The sequence below is a fragment of the Hemiscyllium ocellatum genome, chromosome 15 (genome assembly GCF_020745735.1).
Source record: "Hemiscyllium ocellatum isolate sHemOce1 chromosome 15, sHemOce1.pat.X.cur, whole genome shotgun sequence".
NCBI lineage: Eukaryota > Metazoa > Chordata > Chondrichthyes > Orectolobiformes > Hemiscylliidae > Hemiscyllium > Hemiscyllium ocellatum.
Genome location: NC_083415.1, coordinates 32,433,531 through 32,453,614, shown reverse-complemented (window position 1 = coordinate 32,453,614; position 20,084 = coordinate 32,433,531). Strand labels below are relative to the sequence as shown.

The 20,084-nt window shown below is 39.6% G+C and overlaps 1 protein-coding gene across 6 annotated transcripts in view; it reads left to right on the top strand.

Moving 5' to 3' along the window:
- gdap1l1 (ganglioside induced differentiation associated protein 1-like 1) overlaps positions 1-20,084 on the top strand; it is a 62,987-nt gene that overhangs the window by 13,899 nt on the left and 29,004 nt on the right. For 3 of the 6 annotated variants that reach the window (XM_060836031.1, XM_060836033.1, XM_060836029.1), the window contains exon 2: positions 5,427-5,619. In XM_060836031.1, the coding sequence (XP_060692014.1) occupies positions 5,427-5,619 (193 nt within the window). Of the gene's footprint in view, positions 1-1,911; positions 1,927-3,975; positions 3,985-5,426; positions 5,633-20,084 lie in introns of those variants that run through there. The other 3 variants (XM_060836028.1, XM_060836034.1, XM_060836030.1) reach the window with 3 other exon arrangements.

Here is a 20,084-nt window from a genome sequence, read left to right as displayed (position 1 = left end):
TGGGTTTTCCATAAGACCATAAGACATAGGAGTGGAAGTAAGGCCATTCGGCCCATCGAGTCCACTCCGCCATTCAATCATGGCCGATGGGCATTTCAACTCCACTTACCAGCATTCTCCCTGTCTTATACAATTTAATGGTGTATATAATGCTGTGAGTTCTGTTGCTTCATCAACTCAGTTTTAGGTTTTGATTTTTACACGTGGAGTTAAATTTCTTGCTTTTCTCTGCATTTTATTCCAATGCTTGCATATTTGTCAGCAATGCAGCAACCAGAACTCAGAGGAAATACAGTGAAGTTACAATTATATTATATATTTTGTCTTAATTCAGGTGGTTTTGAATTCAGATTCTCTCAAAAATGGCAGCATAAGAACATACTTAAATAACATATTTCATGACAACTGGATGTCTTAAATGCCTTAATAGCTAATTAAGTATCTTTGACAACATGGGCAGAATTTAATGCCTCCTTGGTGACTAGTTGTGAGAGGTGGAGGAGCATTCAATCAGGTGTGAGGTTATGAGCTTATCCTGCTACCCTGCTCCCTCTGCCCAGCTATGTCCAGGATGCAAAGGCTGTGGGCCAACATAAATTTTGATGCAGCTCCTATTTTAGGCTCCTTTGCAAACTTAGCTTGAAATTGACCAAAGCATGCATTGTTCATGGTACAATTCGTCTGATCAATTCTTGAAGAATCCAATGAAATTACCATTAAAGCAACTAGAGAGGCCTTCAGCCCAAAAACGTTAAGTAATCTTTCCTGAATGTAGTGTCATGAGGAGCTGGAGTAACCAATGTAATACTATGAATCTCAAATGACCTCAAAAGTTATAGAATGTAGCAATGTGGCCACAAGTAAAAATGTATGATAAGAAATCTCTATTTATAGTGTAGAATAAGCCACCATTTTTATCCTTAGGATTTAATTAAAAAACTCAAGAGTATTGCAAAAATAGTGTTGATGTAAGTTATATCAGTAAACATTTGCCTGTGAAGCACACACCAGCGTGAGGAAGAGCCTAATTTAAAAATAACCAACCAGAACCTCTCAGTTTAATGATTTAGGTGCATCTATCACATTTTATCATCTCTGAGATAATTGTCTCACATTAATGAATGTTGGTAATGATGAAGACAAATTAAAATGTGTAAAACTGTTTCTCAGCTGTCACCTGTAAAATTTAGACCTATGTATATTTCCCAGTTTGCACTATTTATTTCCGAAAACTGTAATTTTTATTGTAATCACCGACATGAGAAGGATATAAGAATGGAAGCGATATCCATGGAATTCAAGAGATAAAATAAAATTTTCATGACCAGCAGATGTTTCAAAATGCTATACAGCCAGGAAAGTATAATCACTATTGAAGTGTAATCACTATTGAAGTGTAGGACATGTGGCAGAAAATTTCCATTTAGCACGTTATCAGAAACTGCATCTTGAAAATGATTAGAAAATATTTTTGTGAAACAAAAACAGAAATTGCTGATGAAACTCAGCAGAATCTGTGGGAAGAAGGAGTCAACAAGTGTGGTGCTGTCAAAACACAGCAGGTCAGGCAGCATCCGAGGAGCAGGAGAGTTGACATTTCGGCCGTAAAATCTTCGTCAGGAATGTGCAGAGGGGAGGGGGACTGAGAAATAAATAGGAGGGTGAGGGTGGGGATGGGGGGAGGTAGATTGGAAGGCAATAGTTAGGTGCAGGTGGGGGATGATTGTGATAGGTAGGTGGAGGAGGGTGGAGCGGTTGGCTGAAATGGACAATTAGGACAGGTCAAGAGGGTGGTGCTGAGTTGGAGGGTTGGGTCAGGGATGAGGTGAGGAAAGGGAGATTTGGAAACTAGTGAAGTCGATGTTGATGCCGTGAGATTGAAGAGTTCCAAGGTGAAAGATGAGGCATTCTTTTTCCAGTTATCAGGTGACTTGGATTTGGCGGTGAAGGAGGCTCAGGACTTGCATTTCCTTGGTGGAGTGGGAGGGGAGTTGAAGTGGTCGGCCACAGGGTGGTGGGGTAGTTTGATGCATGTGTCCCAGAGATGTTCCCTGAAGTGTTCTGCGGAGTTGGTGTCCTGTCTCCCCGATGTACAGGAGGGCACATCGAGAGCAACAGACAAGATAGATGAGGTGGATGTATGTGCAGGAAAATCTCTGCGAGATGTGAAAAGAACCTTTGAGCATGGGCCTCAGCAATCATTCTCCAGACCATCTACAACCTCATCACCTCAGAGGATCTTCCATCCAGAGCTCCATAGTCCCTGAACCCTGCATCGCCTGATTCTACCTCTTAGTCAAATTCCACAAACCTGACTGCCTCAGTTGACGTATTGTCTCTGCCTGCTCCTACCCCACCAAACTTATCCCCTCATATCCTGACTCTGTTCTCCCCGCCCCGGTCCAGGAACTCCTCACATATCTTTGGGACACCATCCACATCCTTTACCTCCTCCCTTGACTTTTGTTTTCCTGACCCTCAATGCCTCATCTTCACCATGGACATCCAGTTCCTGTACATGTCTGTCCCGCATGGCGAAGGCCTCCAAGCCCTCCATTTCTTTCTCTCCCGCCAACCCAATCAGTAACCTTCCACTGACACACTCAATTGTTTGGCGGAACTGGTCCTCACCCTCAACAACTTCTCCTTCAAACCCTCCCACTTACTTGAGACCAAAGGGGTAGCTGTGAGCACCCACATGGGCCCCAGCTATGCTTGTCTCTTCGTAGGATATGCGGAACAGTCCATCTTCCGCAGTTACATTGGCACCATTCCCCACCTTTTCCTCCACGACATTGATGACTCATGCACCAACCCATGCTCCCACAAGGACGTTGAATATTTAATCAACTTCACTAACACATTCTACCCTGATCTTAAGTTCATCTGGACCATCTCCGACACCTCCCTCCCCTTCCTGGACCTCTTTATCTCTATCTCTGGCGACTGACTCAACATGGACATCTATTTCAAACTGACCGACTCCCACAGCTACCTGAACTACACCTCCTTCACCCCACCCTCCTGTAAAAATGCTATCCCTTACTCTCAATTGCTCCGCCTCAACCATATCTGCTCTCAGGAAGAGCAATTCCACTCCAGAACATCCCAGATGGCATCCTATTTCAAGGACCACAGTTTCCCCTCCCACATGATCAACAATGCTCTCCAGCGCATCTCTTCCACTTTCTGCACTCTGCCCCAGAACCCCACCCCTCCAACCCCCTGGTTCTCACCTTCCACCCCACTAATCTCCGATACAGCGCATTATCCTCTGCCATTTCTACCACCTAGAATCAGACCTCACCACCATATATATATATTTCTCTGCATATATATATATGCAGAGACCATTCACTCCATGACTCCCTTGTTAGGTCCACTGGAGGAAGATTGCCTAATTTTCCACCTTGGGAAGCTACAACCACATGGCATTAGCATTGACTTCATGAGTTTCCAAATCTCCCTCCCCTCACTTCAGCTCATATCCAACCTTTCAACTTGGCACCACCCTCTTGACCTGACCTACTTATCCATCTTCCTTCCCACCTATCCACTCCACCGTACCTTATCATCACCCCCCTCCTACATCTACCTATCGCCTTCCCAGCTACCTTCACCCTCAGCACCCCCCCCCCCCCCACCCTCCTCTATGTCTCAGCCCCCACCCTCCCCCACCAACATCCCTGATGAAGGTCTTATGCCCGAAACGTCAACTCTCATCCTTGGATGCTGCCTGACCTGCTGTGCTTTTCCAGCACCACACATTTCGACTCTGACTCTCCAGCATCTGACTTTCTCCTTGTCTCTGTGGGAAGAAAGCAAAGTTAACGTTTTGAGTCTAGTGTCTCTTTATTCCTGTGTTCCTTAATTCCTGAAAGGAAGGGATAAAGTTTCTTGTTAGAACATTGATCAAGCCAGACAATGAAGTGGAACTGTGAGGCAGAACAGCTTTGAGCCAACTGATGGAGAGAGAGGTTGAGAGTGTGCATAGGGTGTTGCATAACAGTGTGTGTTGATCTCAGGATGTGACAAGAACAGCTGTCTGAGGATTGTTGTCCATCAAGAGATATCTGTGATCCTGGCTGAATTTGAAACACAAAGGATGAAATTTCAGTTGAATCCATATGGGGTGAGTCTGAACAGGAGACATTCACTGAAGATTGAGATGTGGCTGTGGAAGTGGATTTCAGCAAAGACTTCATCAAATACTAGAAGAGAAAACAAAAGTAATGATGGAGAGCAAGAACAAAGGTCAGAACAGAAAGCCCATCAGAAAGGAAGAGAATTTCTTCAAGTTGGCCATTCCAAGAAGAGATGTGGCGGTGAGTTAAACTTTTCAAGTCTGGTGACTCTTCTTTCAGAATTTTTCATCAGTCTTGTTGAAGAGTCACTGGATTCAAAATGTTAACTCTGTTTTCTCCCCACAGATGCTGCCAGACCTGCAGAGTTCGGCCAGCAATTTCTGTTTTTGATTCAGATCTCCCAATCTGTAGTTATTTGTTTTATTGTAATATTTCTGTGATATTGATTGAGAGATGAATATTGACCAGGAAGGACACTGGGGTAACTTCCTCACTTCAAAATAGTGTCCTAAGGACTTTCTGACTAGCTACAAGATCATACAGTCTCAGTTTAATATTTCAGCTGAAAGACAGTGCCACAATGTCTTGAATGCAGCAGTGACGAACAGAGAAGGCATTTTACAAGAAACTGTGTGTGGAGTTAAAAGAGACAGAAAGCTGAACATTGTGTTACTGCAGGGATTGAGATTTGGACATTTTTACTGATGTCGTTCAGTTTTTCCAGAGGTGCCCAAACCATTTCATGAGATTTATTAAAGGGGTCTCTGGGACATCTGGGCAAACAAGATTGTTCTGAAACTTGCTACAAACATTCAGCAGGTGTGTACCAGTTGGGTGACCACCATTTCCAGAAACTTGGATACAATACAGCTGCAGTGAACATGACACGAGGGCTAAACTGATTGAATGGGAAAGTGAGAAACCTAACTTATAATAAGCCAAGTTAGAGGACTTTGGATTTGTACATGGTATCACATTTATGCAGTGTTGTGAGTGCTTTGATTTGTGTAAGGTGTGTCTTTGCTTTGTGAAATTTGCCTTTTTATTTGAAGCATCATTTACTTTTTAATTCATGTTTAATTTGCATTGGTTCTGATTCATTTGAAGTAAAAGTTGCAAGAGATGATTTTTTTAAAATTTGGAGGTCATTTGAAAAATTTGGTTATTTTGATTTATGTTTCCCAACAGGGATTATAGCACAAATATGTCTTTAAAAATCCTCAGTCAAGGCAGTCTTTTTTTTTAAAGCAAATATGCAAACCAATATACTTCCTCCCCAAAATCTGATATACAGATTTGATGTCACGGTCATGTAATATGAGAAGTATCCCTTTGTTTCAGGTTCGTCTACTGATTGCAGAGAAAGGTGTGCAATGTGATGAACGGGATGTTAGTTTACCATTAACTGAACACAAGGAACCATGGTTTATGCGCCTGAACCTAAGTGAAGAAGTGCCAGTACTGATCCATGGGGACAATATCATCAGTGATTACAACCAAATTATTGATTACCTAGAGAAGGTCTTTGTGGGAGGTAAAGTTTTACAGTATCAAGTATTTATCGAACAAAGTATAATGTTTGTCTTCAGCATATTGTTAATATGAAATATGTGTGAGAAATTATTGTTGAACTTTCCCATTGAAAGCAACGAGAGAGTTCGTTTTTTGTTCACAGGATTTTTTTTATCTCTCAATCTAAATATTAACACCAGTGATGCTTGAATAGAACTGAAACCAACAAATGCTGGAGATCACAGTAGGTCAGGCAGAATTCATGGAGAGAGAGCAAGCTAACGTTTTGAGTCTGGATGAGTTAATTAGTTGTCCAAATATAAAACAATACTCTTTTTAATTCATATATGACCATAAGTCAACAGGAATTTGTAAATTTATGTAAACTAAATAAAAACAAATTCTATTTGATGTCTGTATTCTACAAAAATTCGAAAAGCCAGTGTAAAGGGAAAGCAGGTTATTGTTACTAATAACTTGAGCCTTTATACAAAACATGCTTCTTTTGACAAAGTTTGTTGCTTACAATTTAGTGATAAGGATTTTACAAATGAGCGCAACTAATTCTGCAGCTACCACTTGTATTTGTCTAAAATCAAAACTGTGACCCACTATGTTATAATCAATGACAGCGAAAACAACCACATACAATTACATAGTGTTTTTCATCTAAAAAAGGTCCAAAGTTACTTCCCATAGGAGTAAGAAATACATGAATGCGGTGGCAAAAGAAATGAACAAAAAACTTGATTGAAGAGCTTGGCATTTTTTGTTATTCATTCATGTGCTGTGGGTGTTACTGGCTAGCCCAGCATTAACCTTAATTGCCATTGAAAAGGAAGTGGTGGCCTAATTTCTTGAACCACTTCAGTTCTTAGAATGTAGAGATACTCATTATACTGTTATAAAGCAAATTTCTGGATTTTGAACCAGCAACAATAAAAGAATGGCAATATAGTTCCATGTCAAGATGGTCTGTGAGTTTGAGAGGAATTTGCAAGTTATAGTGTTCCCATACAGCTGCTACTCTTGTCCCTCTAGGTGGTAGTGGTCGTGGGTTTAGAAGATGCTGTCGAAGGAGCCTTGCTAAGTTGCATCTTTTAGCTGGTTCACATTGCTGTCATTGTGCATCAGGGTGAGGAGAATGAATGTCAAAGGTGAGATGGATGAGGTGTTAGTGAAGTGGACTGCTCAGTCCTGAAGCTGCACTTAGTCAGGCAAGTGGAGAACATTCCATTACATTCCTGACTTGTGTGTTGTAGATGATGTACAAGCTTTGGGAGTCAGGGAGTGAGTTACTTGCTGCAGATTTTCTACCCAATGACCTGCCCTTACTGCCTTTGTATTTCTGTGAACAGTCCAGTTAGTCTGGTCAATGGTAACTAATTCAGTTTGGATATCGAACCATGACATCTAGGTGATCTTATGTTGGAACTAGTCATTGCTATTCATTTGTGTGGTGCAAATGTTACTTGTGCTTATCAATCAAAGCTGAGATGTCTATGTCTTGCTGTATATGGACACAGACTGCTTGAGTATCTGAAGAACCATAAATGGTGATAAACGTCTATACTCCAAGCACATGATGGAGGAAGATCATCGATGAAGCGGCTGAAGGTGATTATGCCTAGAAATTACCTTAAGGAACTCCTGCACTGATGACATGGGTCTGGGGAATTTGACTCCAAAAACCACAACAAACTTCCTTTGTACTAATATGATTTCAGCCAGTGGAGAATCTTGCCCCGATTCCCATTGGCAGCAGTTTTGCTCAGGCTTCTTGAAGTCATGCTTGGTTAAATGCTACTTTGATGTCATGGGCAGTCACTGTTACCTCCACTTCTGGAGATTGTCCATGTTTTGACCAAAGTGGAAGGAGATCAAGAGTCAAATGGCCCAGCTGGAATGCAAATGTAACATCAGTGAACAAGTTACTACTTCGTCAGGTGCTACTTGAAAGCACTATCAATAACTCCTTCCATTGCTTTGCTGATGATCGAGAACAGACTAATGGAGTGGTAATTGGCTGGGTTTGTCATGCTTTCTGTGCACAAGCAATTGTCTGCATTGTCAGTTAGAGAGCAATGTTGTAACTGCCCTAGAACTTGGCTGAGAGTGACCTGGAATAGGAAGGGTCCATAGACACAGTGGTATCCAGTGTCTTCAGTTGTTTCTTGATATTGATACGACATGGAGGTGAACCCTTCTGTTAATTAAACCAAACACCCAGAAAAGCTCATCTCACCTCATAATCTGTTAAAATATGAGTAACAGAGAACTCCCAAATTCCACTACTTAAAGATAATAACATTTATTTATAACTCTAAAAGTGAACTTTAAACAAAAACTATTCACAAATCTAAGCCCCCTTTCTCTTAACTGCTTACTATCTGCCTCCAGCTGTATAACAATATGCTGTTCCAATAAGACATTTATTAAAATTGCAACAACTTTATTTCAAAATCACACAGTCTGAATTCTTCTGTTTTCACTCTTGTGGCTGCTGATCTCCACTGGGTCGTCTTCATTCTTCTTACTGAAAATATGTTTCACATGAAAAGGTACCTTTGATGGAGAGTCTTTTTTAATTTGTTTGAGAATGAGATGCTTGATTGGCAATTAGCTCTCCAGGAGATTCTCTCTTTATGGAAGTTGCTCTCTGACCAATTTTCAAATGTCTGCATTCTTATACCCCCAACATCAGATTGTCTCATTGGTTCAATATTGGCAAAACAATCAATTCAAACTGAATGAGGTTTTAGTATCCTGAGGCATAATTTAAACTAATTGGTTAAATTCAAATTGTTGTCAAAACAGCACCCAAAACTCAGGTATCAATTTTTCAGCCAAATGTTACATATTTTAAATTTTCAAGTACACTCTGGGACTGCTATCAAGTCGTATACACAGACACTTGTAATCTCTCAGTTCAGGACAGCATACTCTTTCTCTTAAAAGTACAGTTCATGCCTTCAGCTTTTTAACAATATCATGTGCACTAAATTGAACCCTGGCATCTATGATGCTGGTGTCCTCAAGAGGAAGCCAAGAGGAATAACTTGGCACTTCTGGCTAAAGATGGATGCAGATGATTTGGCATTGATGTTTTGGACTTTCCACCTTTGAGCTCCACCTCCTGTTAATTGTTTAATTGTTCACCATTAGTCACCACTTGATGTGGCAAGACTACAGAGTTTAGATCTGATCTGTTGGCTGTGAGATTGTTGAGCCCTATTTTATGTTACTTCTCTTGTTTAGTGTGCAAGTGGTCCAGTGGTTTACATTTACCACGTTGGCATCACATTTTTAGGTATGTCTGATGCTGCTCCTGGCAAGCCCTCAAAAGGAAAGAGAAAGGTAGAGCATTGGAGGGGTTGAGGAAAGAAATTCCAGAGCATAGAGCTCGATAGCTTTTATACTTGATATGTCACACCATAATGTAGTTGAAAAGGGTTTCCTTAGGGGCACAGTTTGGTTTGCTATTCCCATGAATCCTGAAAACAGTCATAATCATTCTAACTATTATGCATTTAAGTAAACAGTGGTATCCTTCTGTTCAGTATATTTTTTTTCCAGACATGCAGACTACTTTTAAACATCAAGGAGCCAAATTTTGTAGTCTTTGTGTAATGCTGACAGATGGATTAAAACCTGCCCATAAAAATAGGCAAGGACCTTTCCCCAATAATCATTGTCTTCCCAGATGTTTTTGTATGCTGATTAGAGATTAAAATATCTGCCCTACTCTAAACAAGGTTATTAATGTAGAAACATTATAGCCACACTGGAAGTTCCCACATGTCAGCTGGTGAACATCTTGGCCTCTTTCCAGCTTCTCAAGAGATACTTGTTAATTTTTTCCATTAGGGTCCACCCAGCAACCTCTGAACCCAGAATACTCATTCTGTCCGCTCCCTGTTCCTTTCCCACGGGCCAATGTTTAGCCACTTGATTTGGAGTGGCTTTCACCAACTTTTAGAAATGGAAAACCAAACTCAAATGTATTTGCTTAATAATAAAAAGTCATAAGTATATATTCATGCAATATTAAAGGTTATTCATTCATTCAGAACTACATATTTATTTGTTAATGGAAAATATGAGGATTATTTTTTCAAAATTCACATAGCTAATAGCTAATAGCAACTTAGGAGTTGATGATTTGAGCATGATTTTTTAACCATTTTAATTGATGGCCAGCATGGAAATGCCAACTGGCCAGCTCAATACGTGGCACCCTTCTGTCTGAACCAGAAGCTCTCAGTTCAAGTCTCTAGAATTTGTTGGCTACAGAAGGGGCAATCATGATGTGCTCAAACTAGTTAGTTTGTCAGTTTGTTAATCTTACCAAAACGTGTCCACTATTTCCAAATAGAAAAAGAAGATATGAAATAAATAAACATGAAAATGTCATGTGAAACACAAATTTTTGATATTTGCTCTTCCTTATGAGGCTCCTTATGGTATGTTGGCAGAAAATGTACAAAGAGTGCTAAAGGTTAAAGTGGAATTTAATAGTTTATTAAATTACCAGTACAGTTTCATGAATCACTTTCAAATTTGAAAGCTGTTAAAACTTTAGGTTTTAATTGTGATGATCATTAGGGGATCTGCCATTTATAATTCATTATTAAACAAAGTGCAACCTTACCACCTTTAAGTGGATTGCAGAATGCAACTCTGACACCCCTGAATGGTTTACACCTTATTTTGGGAAGTTCAGCTATACCAAAAAGAACTGAACCAGCTTAGACACTGTATCACTTCATGGTTCAGTTTCTCATCATTTGTAAAATGTAAACCTAGATCCCCGGCTGGCTTGACCTCCTGAAGGATTTTTCATTGTTATATTTGCATCCTTGAAAAATAGAAATCAGTAGTCAGGGAAGACAACTGTAATATAAACATGAAAGACCACACAATACATGGATGGTTTTACAGAATAAATTGAAAACTGTTTTAAAATGAGCATAATTCCTTCATTGAAAATAGTTACTCTTTGATGTCTCAGTTTTTTAAAAGTAATCGATACACAATTATTCATTGAATGGCTACAGAGTTCAAGATACATTTACCCAACATAATAAAGTCAATACTTTCAAAATAAGCATCTGGAATATATCAAGGATTAACTACCTTTCAGGTAAATTATTCAAATAAATCTTTATTTCCTATCATCTGTTGACATCGTTGTTTCACAATAATGGATACTGCAAATTAGTATATTGCCAAGGATAAGGCAGAAGAAGATTTTAGTTTACACTAGAGACCGGAAAACTAAAAGAAGGCCTAAAAGGGATCTAAAAGAGCTTTGCTGGTGACAAAACAGATAACTCCCAACCCTCAGTTTTCTCCTTCAATTTCTGGCCTCACCCTCTCCCACTATCTGACATCTACTCCTGGTCCTTCCCCAACTCATGACCCCTAGACCCAGATCCATCCACCTCGATCCTTGAACCAGGAGGGATACCTGGACCTAATTACAACTGTAATTCCACAGCACCATTCATTATCTCAGACTCATTATCAACGTTCTGTGCAGCTGCTCCAATGTTCCATGCATAACAGTCAGTATTGGTACACTGATCATGGCATTGAGAAGTCACTGTCTTGCCCTCGAAGCTGATAAGAACATTTCAGGGAATGCTGCTGATCATCCTGATTATGGACCTGGCTCTATCTACTACTTACTTGAGGACCTTTTTGATACTAACAATGGTCCGATCATTTATTGATTCTCACATAGAAAGCTCAAATCTCACCAATCAGGGAGATGGCACATTCAAAAATACCCTATTGTCTTCATTTTAAATTAATTCTCTCCCTGGAAATCAAAAACTGAATTGTCAACAAAAGTGCCTTAAACAATAAAAATACACAAACCTTTACCCTTAGCATGAACATGCTAATTGTACACAAATATTATTGGTACAGATTAGAAATTCACACTTTGTTGCAAACCTTTCCTTGCATTCTTCTTGTTCAGAAGTGGGGAACCTTTTCATGTTGGAAGGCCGCATTATGTTAGTTGTAATTTAATAAGGCCGCATCCAAGAAACTTCAATTATATATTCTTCAAAATTCACATTATTTTGTAAAAATCGAACTAGAGTCGCATTATAACTAAAGCATGAGCGTAGCAGGTGTTGAAATATTCCTTATGACTTACCAATGTTTTAATTGTGGCAGTCAGTCTGTGAAGATTATTTCATTGAATTTTCTTTTACTCTCTGGTATTTTAAATACATTCATTTTAAGATTAAAATAAAAATAATAATAAAGGATGAAAAAAAACTATATTAATAAAAAATAAAAGATTTGTTCTGCAAAATTTGGATTCATTCAAAAGGCCACACACAATGGCCTAGAAGGCCTTAAGGCCGCAGGTTCCCCACCCTTAGCCTAGTTAAATGTTTGATGTGTCACTTGGTGCAACACTTAGATTTTAAACATTCTGATCCTGGAAAAGCAATTCTTTAAAAAGTTGTAATGAAAAGAACAGCAGGTGCTGTAAATCAGAAACAAAAATAGAAGTTGCTGGAAAAACTCAGCAGGTCATAGAGATGTACAACATGGAAACAGACCCTTCGGTCCAACCCGTTCATGCCAACCAGATATCCCAACCCAATCTAGTCCCACCTGCCAGTACCTGGCCCATATCTCTCCAAACCCTTCCTATTCATATACTCATCCAAATGCCTCTTAAATGTTGCAATTGTACCAGCCTCCACCACATCCTCTGGCAGCTCATTCCATACACGTACCACCCTCTGCGTGAAAAAGTTGCCCCTTAGGTCTTTTTTATATCTTTCCCCTCTCACCCTAAACCTATGCCCTCTAGTTCTGGACTCCCCAACCCCAAGGAAAAGACTTTGCCTATTTATCCATCCATGCCCCTCCTAATTTTGTAAACCTCCATAAGGTCACCCCTCAGCCAGCAGATGTATAGTTTTGTGGCTATCAACCATAGCTGGTAACATAAGTTTGATGACTTATCCTCTTGTAACCATAGCAAAGGTTCACTTTTTTGTTTTTCAAGATTCAATAGATTTAAGTATTCTGCTTTTTCCCTCATACCTCATGCAGAATGATATCTGTTCAAAGGATAAATGGGGGAGGGGGGGGGGAGTACTAGGGTGGATGGTTGTCCTGTCATTTTCCTGAAATCAGCACAGAAATATTTCTGTAGCTACATGAGACATGATGAGAGCTGGCGCAGCAAGTGACAAAACATACACTGCACAGAACACTTCAGAATTTGTTGTTAAGCCATGTTATAAAGAAATGTACTTACAATGTTATATTGGCTATCAGAGTGTTCTGTACTGTAATTACTCACCTTCGTGAACACAATTTTTTGAACATAAACAGAAGAAGCTGGAAAAGCTCAGCAGTCTGGCAGCATCTATGAAGAGAAATCATTGTTAACATTTTGGGTCCAGTGACCCTTCCTCAGAACAGTTAACTCTGATGTAGCATCTGTGGAGAGAAATCAGAGTTAGTTGCTCTGAGGAAGGGTCACCGGACCCAAAGTGTTAACAATGATTTCTCTTCATAGATGCTGCCAGACTGCTGAACTTTTCCAGCTTCTTCTGTTTATGTTCAAAAAATTGTGTTCATGAAGGTGAGTAATTACAGTACAGAACACTCTGATAGCCAATATAACATTGTTAGTACATTTCTTTATAACATGGCTTAACAACAAATTCTGAAAAGTGTTCTGTGCAGTGTATGTTTTGTCACTTGCTGCGCCAGCTCTCATCATGTCTCATGTAGCTACAGAAATATTTCTGTGCTGATTTCAGGAAAATGACAGGACAACCATCCTCCCTAGTACTCCCCCCCCCTCCCCCATTTATCCTTTGAACAGATATCATTCTGCATGAGGTATGAGGGAAAAAGCAGAATACTTAAATCTATTGAATCTTGAAAAACGAAAAAGTGAACCTTTGCTATGGTTACAAGAAGATAAGTCATCAAATTTATGTTACCAGCTATGGTTGATAGCCACAAAACTATACATCTGCCAGCACGACAGTTCATAAATGTAAAAGTGCCTTCTACAAATTGAATGCAAGCTGTGGGTGTACCTACAAGGTAATAACTCAAAATTGGACAAAATGTTTATGTAGGACCCTTCCAGCCATGCATTAACATCAGTCTATATTGTGATTAAATCCAAAGTCTTGTCCAAGTGTTAATAAACATTTTAAAATATGGAACTGCGCATTGTCAAAGTGCTGCTGAGTGCCAGCATGCTGACTGGCATTGTTTTAATATGAAGAAAAATATCTAATAGCAGCCTCTTGGAATTTATACAATGAAATCTGTCTCACTTATCCCAGTGCCAGACTCTAAAAACAAACCTGAGTCAAACACTCCAGAACTTGTAAAATCATAGAGTTTGCACAGAGTGAGAGATGGCCATTCATCCCATTGTGTCCACACACTCATCCAGCATCTAGCTATTTTAATCATATTTTCCAGCACTTAGCCAACAGCTTTGCATGCTATGGTATTTCAATTACTAATCTAAATACTCAAATATCTTGAGCGTTCCTGCCTCTACTCCCTTTTAGGCAGTGAATTCCAAACACCATAACATCCTTTGGGTGAAAGAATCTTTCCTTTCACACACCTTTTAAACCACCTGTTTCTTACCTGAAAATTGTATCTTCTGGTTATTGACCCCTGTACTAAAGGCAAAAAATAATTTCTTTATTTACCCTGTAACTCCAAACAGGGTCCCTCTCCTTCTCTGCTCTAAGAAAAACAATCCACTCTATCTAATCTGTCTTTCCTTGCTGAAACAGTCCACCCAAGCAAGATCATGCTGAACTCCTCTACACCCTCTCTGGTACAATTACAACTTTCCCGTAATGCGGCAATCAGAACTGCACACAGTATTCCAGCTGTGGCCTAACTGATGTCTTGCACAGCTTCTTTGTGACTTATTTGCTCTTGTATTTAATGCCGTGACTAATGAAGGCAAGTATCTCATACCTCCTTAACAACCTTATCTACCTGTCCTGTTGCCTTCAAGAATCTATGGCCATACACATCAAAGTCACTCTGGTCTTCTCGACTTTCAAGAGTCCTAGCATTCAATGTATACTCCTTTTCCTTGTTATTTCTCCCAAAATGTATGATCTCAAACTTTTTAGGATTAAATTCTATTTGCCACTGTTCAGCCAATCCAATTAGCCCATCCACATTGTCCTATCATCCCGAGAATGTGAGAGTTTTTTGTGAGCACGTGGAAATGAATTCCATAAGGAATAGAAACAGGATTAGGATTAGGCCATTCAGCCACTCAAGCCTACTCACAACCCTCTAAGAAATTCCCCGTCATAGGTACCTCTTTATTTTGAAGTTACACTGTCTGGTCCTAGAATGTCCCATGAGGGGAAACATCTGTAAGACCATAAGATATAGGAGTAAAATTAGGCCATTTGCGCTATCGATACTGATCTGCTATTCAGTCATGGCTGATAGGTTTCTCAGTTGAAAGGTCTGGCGCTGGAAAAGCACAACATGCCAGGCAGCATCTGAGGAGCAGGAGAATCAACGCGTTTCAGGCATAAGCCCTTCATCAGAAATGTGGCGAGGTGGGGAAGGAGCATTACCCAGAGTCCTCAACTGCACCTCACATAGCGAGATGTTCAACCCTGGGACCATTTCTGTAAACCTCCTTTGGACCTTGTCTAATGCCAGCACATCCTTCATGATACAGGGCCCAAACTGCTCATGATTTATATGCACTTCACTAAGTATAGTCTACTGTACTCACTGCTCCCAATGTGGACCACTTTACATTGGGTAGATGAAGCATAGCCTGGGTGACCACTTTGCAGAATACCTACGTTCTGACTGCAAAAATGATCCTGAACTTGCTGTCACCTTCCACTTCAACACACACTGTGTTCCCTGTGTTCTCTATTTGGAGCTTGCTATGGTGCTTCAGCAAAGCTTAGCATAAGCTAGAAGAACCACATCTCATTTTCTGCTTGGAAACCCTGCAATCTTTTGGACTCAATATCGAGTTCAATCACTTCAGGGCCTGAGCACTTTCTCCTAAGTCTGTACACCAACTCCACACACAGACCTCATCATCACATGGGCTGCTACCACAAACAACCCATTGTCAGTTACTAGTGGTCCCCATTAGCAGCAATTCATACTCCCAGACTGATCTTTACCCACTTCTTTGTCTGCCCAACTGTTTTTCCTCTCTCTCTGGGCTGCATCTTATCTATTGTTTACTTCTTAACCCTCCCCCACCCATTCTGTAACATATATACCAAACTTTTTTTTCTAGTTATCATCAGTTCTGATAATCTGGACCCAAAACATTAACTCTGCTTTCTATCCACAGATGCTGCCAGACCTGCTGAGTTTTTCCAGTAATTTCTGCTTTTGTTTCCACATTGTTCAAGCTCCTTATGATTCCTCCAGTTGTTTTTATTAGTGCATCTGACAAACCTTTTTTCCAGTATATTATGTTGCTGTACATTCAGGACAATACTTTGAGTAAAATATACTTCCCAGGACAGTTTTCCTTGTATAATTTGGTTCCTGTTTGAAATTTGTTGAAAGAAAAATGTTGTGTTGATATTTAATTTTCAAAGCATTTGCCTTCATTCGGACAACATCTATGTTAATTTCCGATTTTAGGGAGTGAATGCTGCAATAAATTAATAGCTATTCCCTATTGAAATATGTTACTGATTTTGGTCTGAAGGGATGACCTATCATGTACAATTTTTCAAAAAATCCTCAGGTGATTTTAAATAAGGGCATAGTTTCATTATACAAACAATCTAAATAAGCTCAAATGAGTATGAAAATTACAAATACTCAGTGAGACTACATGGTTTAATAATCTCAAATATGAGGAAAATTACATTGATAGCATTGGATTTCTGAATTCGAGATTAAGACATGCATTGGGGAAGAGTTGAAGGAACTGAATCTACATTTAGGCGTACTTCACCTGGTCTGAATTTTATTTCATTACCTTGCCCATAGTCCCCTAAAATACAAGGTCTTGATCTGAGCTAGCCTGTGAGAACCATCAGAGAGTGAGTCATTTCCCTGACACACACGCAAAAAAAAAGCGCATTTAAAGACAAATCAATCTTTTTTTTTACTTTTGTATATTTCCTTTTTGACAGTTGCAAAGTGGTTTTGGAGATAACAGTAGAACAACTGACCTTTTGAAATGGGAAATGATGTACGACATAAGATCTTCTATTCATATTCCAGAAAACTTTCTGAAAGTGCATGTATATTAAGATTTCAGTTGCTGGTAATGAATAAACAACTCAGATTCCTGAGTGAAACCTGGCTTGTTTGACCATGGGTTTTATTTTTGAAATTTTATTTGCAAGATGGTGAGTCATTAAACATATTATTCAGTGATTGTCAATGTACTGTTGACAAAAGAACATGAAAGTTTATTATCACAACAGGAAAAAAAAAGACCCTTTTACGTTATGTAGGAACTATTTGGAATAATTTGATTATACATGTCAGAAACAAAGACTCAACTGTTTTACTTTCAACAGCAACCTTATAGATACACAAACTTTAGTAAAGGGTCACCTGATTTCTACTTTTAACTTCTTTGTTGACATGGTTGTATTTGTTTCCTTCTGATAAATTTCTGTATTCACTTGGCACTAGTTTCTTTAGTTAATGTCTCCTCATGAAATCCTTAAACAACCTGCGAACACAGCTCACATATATCTTAAACTATAACAGAAATTGCTGGAAAAGCTCAGCAGGTCTGGCAGTATCTGTGGAGAGACATCAGAGTAAATGTTTCAGGTTCAGTGACTCCTCCTCAGAACTGATGGTAGCGAGGAAATTTTTTTTTTGTGTAGAAGATAGGGTGGCAGTGGGGGACGGATTAAACAATAGGTGGTGATAGAGCCGAGAGAGAAGAACAATTGAACAGACAAAGGAGTTGATAATGATCAACTTGAGAGAATGAATTGCCATTAATGGGGACTAACAATGAATTGTGTGTAATAGCAGACCATGTGATAATAAGACCTGATGTGTGGAGGTTGGCATAAAGGCATAGGGGATGTTGCCTCAAGTAATAAAATTGTTGAACTTGATGCTGAGTCCAGAAGGCTTGGAAGGCAACTCTGTCTCAGGCTCACTGCAGTGCTCCAGTGCAGCTCAGCGTATTTTCATCTTGGGAGCTCCACAGCCACATGACTGATTCCCTGCCACGTGACTTTGCACAACTATATGCTTTTTGTTTTAGTTTCAAACTGTCTTTAACATTTCAAGTTAACCACAGATTGTAGGTTAATTCCCTTGGAATTTTTCTTGCTTATTGGAATGTGTCTACTGTGTATTCTGAAATATCCCCTTTAATGTTTGCCATTACATCTCTACTGGCCTTTCCTTTAACATAATTGCTGATTCACTTTAGCTATCTCTGATTTCATGCCCTCATAATTCACCTTCTTAATTTTTGTTTTAAATAGTCTTAGACCTACACCTCTCTCCCTCAACCTAAATGAAGAATTCAACCATATTATGGTTCTTGCTACTTAGGATTAATGAATGATGTCATCGTGAAGATGCCCCAATCTCATTGCACAATACTTGCTCTGGTATAGCCTTCTCTCTGGTTATTTTAGAAATTGATGTTCCATGAAACACTTCTGAAAATATTTTCTGAACTGATCATCTAGGCTGCCTTCCGATAAGACTTTTCCATTCTATCTAGGCGAAAGGGAGGACTGCAGATGCTGGAAACCAGAATTTAGATCAGAGTGGTGCTGGAAAAGCACAGCAGGTCAGGCAGTATCCGAGGAGCAGGAAAATTGATGTTTCGGGCAAAAGAGCTTCTGCCCAAAACGTCAATTTTCCTGCTCCTCAGATGCTGCCTGACCTGCTGTGCTTTTCCAGCACCACTCTGATCTTTTCCATTCTATCTGCTAACTAAAATTACATGATTATTGCCATGCCTTGATGACAAGCTGTCATTATGCATTCCTTTAAATTCCTCCGTACCATGAAGTCATTGTTAGAGGACCTGTACGCCATTTTCACAAGTACTTTATGCCTTATCATTTCTCATTTCTGCACAAACTGTTTGCACATCTTGATTCATTAAACTTCAGGCACTGCTGTCGATTGTACTAATGCCATAGTTAGCCAACAGAGCTACCAATCCACCTTTTCCTAACTTCTTGTCATACCCACGTCTCCAATACCCTTCAAGATTCAGATCCAAATCCATATCACCCCACAGCTATGTCTCTAACAGATTGTACTTATTCATTTTTATTTGTGCTTGCAGCGGATCTGTTTTGTCATGGATGCTAGCTACATTCAAATACAGACCCTTTATTTTTATTCTTTTATTCTTTTTGTAAGTTCAAGTCTTATCTTTTGGTTGGCTCTTGATTCATATTCTCTATCCCTTACTATCACAGTCCATTTATCATTTTGCCATATTAATCCCATTAGCCTTGACTATGCTTTTTGATTTCCTGCTACTTGCCAAATTTACTCACTTGCCTCCACTATGCAGTTTAAAATAGTATTTTCTTCCCTAGTTGTGCTCTATGCATGGTTCAGGTGGAGATTGTCCTATCGGTATAGATCCCAGTTTCCCCAGAACTGATGCCAGTGCCCCATGAAGCAGAACTCACTTCTCCTGCACTCTTTGAGCCACCCATTCATGTCACTAATGTAATTTGCTCTATGCCAATTAGCACTCAGTAATAATGCAGAGTTTATGACTTTTGAAGTTCTTAATTTGGTGCTGAGTGATGGCTTAGTGGTATTATTGCTATTATCATTAATCCAGAGACCCAAGTCGTGTTGTGGGGACCTAGATTTGAAGCCAGCCATGACAGATGGTGGAATTTAAATTCAATAAAAATCTGGAATTAAAAGTCTATTGATGACCATGAATGAGTTGTTGATTGTCAGGGAAAATAAAACATCTGGTTTGCTATTATCCTTTAGAAAGGAAATTCAATCCTCACCTGGTCTGGCCTACGTGCGACTCCAGATCCACAGCAATGTGATTGACTCTTAAATTCCCTCTGGGAAGGACAATTAAATGATGGCCTAGCCAGTGACACCCTCATCATAGGAATGAAAAAAAAAAATCTCTGCCAAGCTTCTCCTTTGTTCTTCCTATGCTGATGGTACCTACATTGATGAGGATGACTGGATCTTCCCCATCCCACTGTACGTTCCTTTCCAATATGAGCAAATTACCTGAATCTTGGCAGTAGGCAAGTAACGCAGCCATCTGGACTCATGCTCTTTGCTTCAGATAACAGTGTCAATCTCCATCACTGTACTATTCCCTACAATTGCTACATTCTATCATGCTCTCCCCTCTTGAATTACTCCCTATACTATGGTACTGTGATGTGTTGACTTATCCCCCCTGTAGCCCTCAATCACATCCGACAAGCTGAAACAACATCAAAATGTTGTCTGGCA